This window comes from Caloenas nicobarica, chromosome 1 (assembly GCF_036013445.1).
Source record: "Caloenas nicobarica isolate bCalNic1 chromosome 1, bCalNic1.hap1, whole genome shotgun sequence".
Taxonomy (NCBI): Eukaryota; Metazoa; Chordata; class Aves; order Columbiformes; family Columbidae; genus Caloenas; species Caloenas nicobarica.
The window spans coordinates 92,686,311-92,696,399 of record NC_088245.1 but is presented as its reverse complement, the minus strand read 5'-3'; the positions used below and the strand labels follow the sequence as shown (position 1 = coordinate 92,696,399).

General features: G+C 37.9%; 1 protein-coding gene across 2 annotated transcripts in view; it reads right to left on the bottom strand.

Annotated features, from left to right (window-relative positions):
* Window positions 1-924: 924 nt before the first annotated feature.
* Window positions 925-10,089, bottom strand: part of PROS1 (protein S) — a 34,639-nt gene continuing 25,474 nt past the window's right edge. For both annotated transcript variants that reach the window (XM_065657081.1, XM_065657091.1), the window contains exons 12-15: window positions 9,148-9,316; window positions 7,372-7,520; window positions 6,346-6,559; window positions 925-3,374 (exon numbers count right to left, since the gene is read on the bottom strand). In XM_065657081.1, the coding sequence (XP_065513153.1) occupies window positions 3,229-3,374; window positions 6,346-6,559; window positions 7,372-7,520; window positions 9,148-9,316 (678 nt within the window). In that variant the 3' untranslated portion in view covers window positions 925-3,228. The remainder of the gene's footprint in view (window positions 3,375-6,345; window positions 6,560-7,371; window positions 7,521-9,147; window positions 9,317-10,089) is intronic.

The following is a 10,089-nucleotide window of genomic DNA, read 5'->3' as shown; positions in this document are numbered from 1 at the left end:
TGTGGTCAGGAAAAGAATGTGGAATGCAACCAGAGCCTGAGTATCTAAGTTCTTTTTTATTCACCAAGTAACGCCTGACTAACGCCTGACTAACCCCTTTGGAGTTAGCTCCTATGGCTTCCCTTCTAACTCATTTTTTTGGTGCATAACTGTTCTTTTTAGCAGATGAAACATGAAATTGCTCCCAAATCAGGGTGATTATTTTGATATAATAAGATTGCTGAGGCAGCAAAATATTAAGCATGTACATATGACTAATGACATCAAAGGACCAAGATCAGTGCATTGTTCAGTGATAAGCAGGACTAGAATGACTGAAAATGGGTTTGGCCTCTCTTTCTTTGACAGCTCTAATCTTGAATTTCAATAGTGAAGGTATTTGCACAAAATATAGCTAGTTATCTCTACCAGGAGACGTGCCCGCATTAAAGCATGTAAAGTAAGCTTAGGTCAGACACATACACAGGAAGCTGCTTTAGTATAAATGAGAACCAATTCCACAACTAGATTTCATTTTTAAGGAAATTAGGACATACTGATTTGTAACACTTGGTGCACAGGAGCTGAAACAAAAGCACAGAGCAGGTCCAGCTGTTCTGTATAAACACTGAATGGCACTCACTGAAAAGATTATGCCTAAAAATACAATGGAATACATCTGATGAATGAGAAAAGATAGGAATCGATAACTTTCATTGATCTTTTTCTTCCACATGTAGCTTTAACCAAAGCTTAATTTCCTCAGGCAATATTAAGCAATTAATAAACTTGAAAATATATCTAGAGAATATGGATGCCTACTTGCATAGCATATTATTCGAGCCAATTCTTTGATGCTGAAGATTGTGATAATCTCCTGAGTAAGCCATTGACCACTAGAACAAGTCTTCACAGTAACAATGAAAAAAGATAAGCAAATACAACTTAAAATGAAAAGAAACTTGCAAATGCTGCTTTATTTGATTCTTACAATAGGGAGGCACTTTTACATTAAAAAAAGAAGTGCAGAGGTTTCATTATAACTACAATACTCTACAATATTCTTCCATGAAAAGAAAAAGAAATGATGCCTGTGTGGGAAAAATCAGTGATTTTTGTTTTCTTTAATTTCACCTCTATACTCCTTATTACACTTAAACAAAAGCTAAAAACCAAAACCCAAAACAAACCTTTTCTTTGCCTATTTGCACAGGCCAACATAAGCATTTAGACTATTGCTAACACTTGACTTTGTGTACCTCATCTCATCATTTCTATGTTTGTTGTAGAAGGCAAAGAGGCTGACCCAAGGGCTTTCCAGAATTCAGTGGGTGCTGCTAAGATACTATAAATGGCGTAATCACATGAATATGGTATCAAAAGTCCCAATTCAGCTCTGCCTTGCATGCAAAACCTGCTTATTTCAGCCAAGTTATTCTTCAACTTAGGCCCAAATGAAGAATGTATGTGTTGGGATGGAAGAGCAGGGGAGGGGTGCTTTCCTGCAGTTATTTCCCCTCCATGGAGGCTGGAGAAATCAAAGCTTTTTTATATGCCATCCTAGAAAAGTGAAGTAGTAGTTCACTGGCAACTAAGGCCCTGGGTGTCAGCCATATGGTATTGCTGCTGATAAGGAGGATGTATAAGTTCTGGACAGATTTGGACACCGTACTGAGGCTGACTGGTGTGAAAGAGCAAATCCTGGTTTGCATTACGCAAGTGAGAAGTGAAGTTAACAATAACCTCAGACAAAGCAATGATGTTGACAAATGGGCTCAGATTCTGCAATACTGATGTACTAATGCTAGTATTCGACAGTGAAAGAAACCTCACTAATGTCACTGGGAATCTCAGGAATATCTCTGGAGAAAGGCAATCCTCAAAATGAATATTGTCACAATCCATTCTTCTGTACATACATTTCCACTTCAGAGTCTCAAGTGAAGAAAGCAAACCTCAGGTCAATAATCCTGGCAGATAGATGCCTCTCTGCCTATGGATGACAGTATATATTCATCTCTTACAGCAATTATCTTGCTACTTATTTGGTTTGGGGTTCACAAAACCACTAGGTGAGCTGCACAGGGAGGTTTCTGGCTGTGCGAAAACGAGGTTGGCAGCGGATAAAACACTCAAAGGATGCTAAAGAAATATTAGAAATGCTTGAAATGAGCACACCTGGGGAAAACAATACTTTTCTAATTACCTGTTCCATTAAAGTTGGCTGAGCAGCATATGGCTTTACATTCTGATGTTACCAGCAAAAATTTAGGCTTTCAAGTACCTTGGAAACACAGGGCTCACAAATAAATCTCTTCTGGTGCTCTGTGAATGCAAGGGTGACCTAAATAAAGGGAATATGGTGGACCAGTAGAGGGTGCTCATGTTGAGGAGTGCTATATTTGTCATGAATGGAAGAAATGTTTGCCACGATTTCTCATCTTAGCAAACTCCATTTTGATGTCCTATGATGAAGACCAGAGCTCCCTCTTTCAAGCTGTCTCCTCTGTTTTCCCAAATTGCCTGGGGTGTACTATAACCTACTTTAAAAGTAAATTACCTGACCTGATCCAGAACTCCGTGCAAAGTCTAAAGCTGGGTTCCTAAGATAGAAGAATTAAAGCTGGTACAGTATAACGAGAGCTATTTTCAAAAAATGAGCTATTGATACTTATAAAAACATTTCAGTTTTGAAGTTGCTTTACCAATATTAATGCAACTTGTAAACATATTCACAGACAGTGTGGGCTCCAGATTCTAGGGTATTTTTTGCTTTACCAAAAGCAGATATTACAAAACCTATAGAGATTTCTCTTTGTATGTTATACTTGGAAAAGTTTAATGAGACCACTTTTCTTTAGATCCAAATACACTAACAAAATCTGAGACTTGTAACGTTGTGTTGATATATGAAAAATAATAAGAACAAAATATTCTAAACAGAACTTTCTGAACTTTCTCTCCAAACAAAGTGTATCAAGGGAATAGTATGAACATGGAAGATAAATCTAGCTTTAATATTTATCACTGAGATGAATAAAAGAACGTTTTACAGAACTTTGATCTTGATTGTCTCTTTACAGCTGAAAAAGAGAGGGGATTTTCTTCCTCATTCTATATAAAAGGGAGGAAAAACATGCTGTTGATTATTTTCCTGGCACATCTTGAATAAAATAACACAGGCTTCATTATGGCATGAGACTAATTACACAAATTATATCTGAAAAAGTTAAATTAATAATTGAATGGTTACTGCATAATCAGTGGGCACGAGTGAGATCTAATGTCATTGTGTTTAGAAATGGCTTCATCCAGATCCAGCTGTCTGTTGTTGACCTTCACCTCCATGCAGCCATTATAAAAAGCAGTTACTAACGTAGCACCCAGAGGAACATCTGCACAGAAACACATTCAATTTATTAGGCCAAAGCATGCAAATTCTTACGTATTTTTCAGATTAGCAAAAACATGGGGAATACTCCATTCCCCATCCATTAGGCAGCTATGAGAAAAAAAAAGAGCAATTTGGCAGGAAACACTTCTTCTCAGTTTTCTTTAAGATTGAGATAAAGTCAGCAAAGCTGAGAAAGGTCAGTAAAATTTGAAATACGCATTAGAAGTCTATTCCCATCCAGAAACCTGACCACATGAATGTTTTTCATAGTAGCATTTCCTGTATTAACAACAGTGAACCAATAGTTTGTTTCCTGGAGGCCACTGTTCTTGTCCTGATCTCCAAACAGATGTTTATGAGTTTAGAGGTCACAGAAAGAACCATCTTGCTTTTGCCAGAAAGCTACTCAGGATTAAAATCTGCAAGTTTTCAGATAGGAGACCCCTGGGAACTCCACACATTTTACTGCTTCCTTACTGCTTCTTCAAAGTGAATTCTCTGTAAAAGACTCACTTTATCTGTTGCTTATGTAAGTATTGTTTGGGTTACAGCAACATCAGATGGCTTCCAGGAAACAATATGTTAAGTACAAAATCAAGCAGGCATTGCTCTGAGGTCTTAGGGTACAACTGGATTCTTACAAGGTAGGCATAGGGGATTCAAGTACCTTCAGCAAGTAGCATGAGGATGCCTAGGAACTGATCTCAAGAGCGTAACCTTTTTTTTTTTTGTTCAGATGGTAATCATCCTATCCCTCCTAGAAGACAGATTTGATTGTCTGGGGAACAAGCAATGTTGCTTCCTTGTGATTTTGTTTTGTTGTAAGCTGAGGTACTGCAGAGTCCTGTAGAATCATGTCCTTCTGCTCTTTTTACCTTGGTGATGATAACACTGCTGTCATAGAACTGTGCAAGTCTCATTTAGTCTGCACTGGTTGTGCTGAATTGATTAACAAAGAAGCATACTCCCAACATTGTTACCAGTTTGAAGAAATATGTATCAAAAATGGGGGCTTCTGGTCTTAATGAAATGCATATTTTTGCTAGGTACCTTTTAAACATACAGTTCTGTGCACTCTGGCTCAGCATGGGGATCCTTACCTACCTGTTTATACTGCTCAGTAATCCCAGAAGCTTTTCAGGAGTGAGACAGAGTGAGTAAATGAATCGGTGTAAGACAAACTGGTTGTACACGGGGGCCTAAAGTAGTTTTCCTACTTCTCTCTTTGGTAACAGAGGTTGTTGTGAAAGAGGCTCCTTTGGATAATGTGGTATTTTTTGTTGCTTTTTTTGAGACCTCTAAGTAGAACTGTTTATGCATACAGAGGTTTTTGGGTTAATTTACATGTTGAAGATGCCTTTTAAAACAGAGAGATTACACTTACTTTTAAGGAGCAGCAAGTAATTAATAAGTGCTTCTTATCTATTTTGGATGTGTGACAGAAGCCAAGGTCTTAGCTCATAAGATGCCAACTACTCTGTGGCTGGCAATGTACTAGAAAGAATCATTTAGATATTAGAAAGATGAAGAAGTTTAAAAATGACTGGAATCTTAGTTAAGCTACTGTACCTCAGTTAACCTACTGACTCTTCTCTACTAAGTAAATCCTGACTTCATCTCTCTTTTAAAAGTGAGCAAGTATTACAAAAACACTGATGCTTATCTATCGCGGTACATAACAGTACTGCACCATTAGTGCATTCTTCTCATTGTGCACATTCAGTTTGAATCGAACTCACCTGGTTATCTGGTTTCCGAGATATTGCATATCCATTCAAAAACAAAATTTGAGGAGTTATTGTCATATTTGGTGCTGAAACAGTGTTACATGCTTGATTACCAGTGTATGAAGACTTGTAGAGAACAAGTAAGTTCCAACATATGGCCCTGGATACTGAAGCATCCACCACTTCAGACAGAGGCTGTAGTACCTGCAGTGCTGCCCTTAGCACTTTGCTTCTATGCTGACAAGCAAGCCCAGAGGATGGAACCAGAATTCCAGCTTCCCCTGTGCAGACTACCTTGGAAGAAATGCCTAAAGAAGATCATGTCCAATGGGTACACAGTTCGTTCCCTCTTTCTACTCCTGTGCACCCATGTCTCCTGCAGAAGAAACTCACTGCAGATAAAGACCAGCTCTATCTGGGGCAGTGCTATGACACTGCAGCCTACATGTAAAATGGATGGTGACTCAAGACTGTGCCGGTCTAACTCTTAGAATTTCCTTAGAAATTGTGACTTATTCTGCCTAAAATAACTTTAATAGAGGATACAGAAAACCTCTGCCAGTAGTAATGTAACTATGGTGTCTTTCCTCTAGCAGTTTTCAAGTTTGAGGATTTTAGGCTTTGAAAATTCCTCACCTGTGGCAATGCTATTTTTCTTCGTGATTCACCCTGAAGTGAAGCTCTTTTATAGATGAGTACGCTTCCTGTACAAAATAATGCTTGTACATGTCTTAAGATTGGGGATAAACTTGCAGCCTGCTTTACACAAAATATTTGCTGTTTCAACACATTTTGTCTCATAAAGATTGCCAGTCATCTATTGCCTAGAGTTTAATTGCTGAAACTATAGTCCTGACTTCTCCTTCTGCACTTCTGACACTTAATTTACTTACAAATGCCTGGTTTTCTTACATGCTTGATGCAGTTCCTAAATGGTGCCAGCTGGTGGCATTTCAGAAATATGCAATGCTCACTCCTCCCCAGCTCAAAAAACAAGACATTTTCCAAATTCAAACATTTAGAGAGAGACTCCTGACTTTTAATGGGCTTAATAACGCTACTGTTGAAAAGCAGGCTCTCTCAAAAGCTGAGTAGCCTGGATGAAACAAGAAGCACTTGAAGAAGAAAAAAAAAAAAAATTCTGTTTTTTTTCTGTGCAGTTGTGGGTTTTTTCTAGCTTGGGTAAGGCTGAAAACAATCAAGCTTGTACAAATAATCAAATTAATGAAAAGAAATATGATTTACCTGGCAAGCCGCCCAAATAGGTAACAACATTTGCCATCATTGCTTGATGCAGGACAGACAGTTTCTCTGAATTGCTTCTGTCTGTGTGTGAATCAACAGATAGTTCAAGTTGCTGTCTGGTTACTAGAAGTCCAACCATCACTTTTCTGGGTGTACATAACTTCTTTGATTCCAGATGCGCAACAGTGGTGTTTCCAATGGTCACAATGATTTTCTAAATGGAAGAACGGTAGGTCACAAAAGATGTCACATATAACTTTAAAATAAAATTATACTTAGTTCTGATGCATTTTCTATTTGGAAGTAGAAGAAAAAGAAATGTTAGATACACATTTTAAAAACTGGTACCTTAAGTTGCAAAAATTACCAAAGTTGATGTATAATCATCATCTTTGGTGGTGAATGCCATTCATTTGTATTCTTAAACTTAAAAGTGAGAATGTTCACTGTAAAAAGTCTTTGTCTATGGTTCTGAGGTGAAGTCTTGTTTCTCTTAAAGGCAACAGGAGTACTGCTACACCTTTAAAGGTAACCAAGTGTTCACTACAGGTTCTTACTTTAGGCAAAAGCATGGATTAGCTATTGCATATAATCATGCTCTACCTTGGGATGCCTGATGTCAACAGATACAAATGGAAACTTAAGGACAAAAAGATTTGTTTATAAATTGGAACTAACATGATGCCATTACTAGAATATCATCATTCTACTTTCGTCATATTCCTCTTTCTGCTTTGTGCATTTGGAAGGAAAGGTTACAGACGACATGATGTAATGGATAGTACCAGACATAAGAGCACTTAGTCACTGCTGTAGCAATCATGAATAGTAATATATTTTTGGAACACCACTATACGATCTAAGCGCTTTTCCGAATAATAATTTGGCCTACCAGCTCCACTGTAAGTAAGTGTAAGTACCTTTCTTAATTTTGATTTTTCAAAAATGAAGTAGTAAGTTAAGTGAGACAAAAACAAGAGGTGTCACTTATATGCCTATCAGCTGGTATGATAATTGTAAAATCACCTGTGAGTCAGAGGAGTTAGAGTCCACTATGGACAAAGCAAGAGGCACTGTTTCATTAGAAACCAAGGCAAACATAACACCAGTGTCTGTGGATGGGCGAATAATCATAGTCACATTTATTAACCAGTCTTCAGCACTGTCAAGATTATCTGTTTTAAAAAGAATAATTAGATTAATAAATCCATCTGCTAATGAAACATTTATACGGTGTTAAAAATCAGTATTTAATTTGCTCCCACTGTGGAAAAATAAGTATTAATCTTCAGGGAAAAAAAAAAGAGTGAACTTTGGAACTTTTAGAAAGAACTATGAGTTTAAAAAAAAAAAAAAAAGAAAAAAGAAAAACTTTAATCCTGCATCTTCCCTATCTTCCCTAACCTGTGCTTATTGGACGTTTTGTTTTGTTTCGCTACATTATCCATTCTAAAGTGGAACAGGTGCCATATTCATTACAGGTCAGTTCAAAATTAAACCCAGAAACCTAATTTACTCATAAATTGCTGCCACTGAGTAGAAGACTGGCAGTTTTCATACACATTTACATTCCAAAGCAGTTCCACTATTAAGTGGGAATATGCAGGTGTGTAAATATGCAGATGGCACAAATATAACTTCACATGATGCATTCATAGTGCAGCTAATATAAAAATTACTACTAAAAGAGATATTTGTCACCTTTTGTATATTTTCTTCCGGTGTCTCTTGCCCACCCCCCAGTCAAATCTAGTAGTTTACTGATTTCTAGTAGGTTCTTGAGGAAGCAGAAATCCTAGAACCTGAGGTGAGGTCATATTCCTACACAAAGTCAAATAGGCAGGGAGACAGTGGGCTATAATAGCTCATAGAAAGGCAGCAGTAAGTGTGGGCAGCCTCTTGGATTTGGGGGGGGGTGCAGAGTGAGAACAGAAAGGAAAGCGGATAAAGTCATGGCAGCAGCCCAAACGACAAGATTCAGGAGGAGTCACGGCAGCATGGTGTTAATGAATGAATGGAAGGAAAGTTGAGGAAACTTGAGTGGCGTAGGAAACTGATATAAGTACATTGGAAGCACAGAATAAAAAAAGCTGGAGAAATCTTTTGAAGTGGGCTAGGGAATTTAAAGAAAAGGCCTGGGAAAGAATAGCAAGCCCTGGAATGAAAAGGACTGGGGATCAGAGCAGGGTTGAAAGGTAGCATAATATTTAGGGTAGGGAAGAGTATAATGTCAACAGGATTTGGGACAATGCTCAAGAGGTGTCTCATTTGGGCTCTCAGGTGTGCACAACGAGATCCTGATTTGCAAATTTTGATATTGGGGCATGAGGTCAGGCAAGAAAGTTCTGGGTTGAGGAAGGAGCAAGAGATGCACCTAAAACATCTAGATATGATGTCCATGTAGAAGCAGAATTGCATACACAAAACTATCCATGATCCTTTTCTCCATCCCTGACCTTATTTTTCTGCCAATAATATGACAGCGTTCCCCACTGATGAACAGGGGACAGAATTACATCTTTGGCAAGTGAATGTGTTCAACAGTGCCCGTCTTTTGCAAATAAAGAATATGCTTCCTAACGTAAAGCACTTCAGAATTAAATGGATGGCACCAATGAGACTAGAATTCTCATTCAAGCAAATTTCTAACAGAAGTTACAGGAATCATTGCTGGACGCAGTGGTTTATAGCTTAATTTGTGTGTCTCTTTTTTTTGTTTTTTTGTTTTGTTTTGTTTTAACAATTCATCAGTTCCATCATGAGTCCTGCAAACAATATAGGAATAGACAGCAAAATACTTACTATAGTTTATCTGAAACTTTGCTGTTCCAGTGCCAGGGTAGAAGGATCCTCTCCCCACTGCTACTAAACAATGTTTGCTTTGTTTTTCTTGAATAACTTCTTTTACACCTGAGTGCCCCTGATTCATCAGGTTCCAGGCACGAATGCACCCATCTAGCCGAGGGTTAATCTGTTGAGGAATTACAGCACTAGAAGTCTGCATTTAAAGGTGTTTTAAAAATTTTAATAATAAGGCATTACTTTACATACTAACTTATTTCTGGATAGCCCATAATAGCCTTATCAATGCTATAGGTTACAGCGCTGATGCTAGGCGAAAACAAATAGCATGCATTTAATACCTCAGCCTTCAAAGGTATTTCTGATTTAATAACATTTCCCATTTTGATGCCAGTGATCTGTACAAAATAGATTACATTAATTTTTAAAGCTCATGCTGCCCTTTTGTTTAGGTCATGACAGCTTTTCTGTAGCTGAAAGACAATGATCCACAACTGCCACTATTCCTTGTTCAAGGTTTCATCTTCTCCTTGTACCAAAGTATAAAGAAATTTCTGGAATTACTTTCTGTTGGGTAAGGTGATGTTGTGTTGCTTCTTTTTTTTTCTCTCTGCTTCACTTGAGCAAAAATGCATTTAAAAAAAAAGTGCAGCCTCTACTGTACAGTTACTTTTTTGCCTCTCTGTTTAGACTGCCATTTAGTTTGAGGATTCCTAGACTGAAAAGCAGATGATTGCAACAACTTGACTGTACCTATCCCCCAGTATAAGACAGAGTTGTTGAGGATAATAGCCTGGGCTATTATAAAACCTATTGCAAATGAAAACTTACTGTGCTGCCTGCACAGTGAGTTCCGTAGCTATTCAGAGCCCAGCAAAAGCCAGCACCAGAAACAAGAATCCCTCTGAAACAGCTCTCGCAGCAGCAGTGGTGGTGATTTAG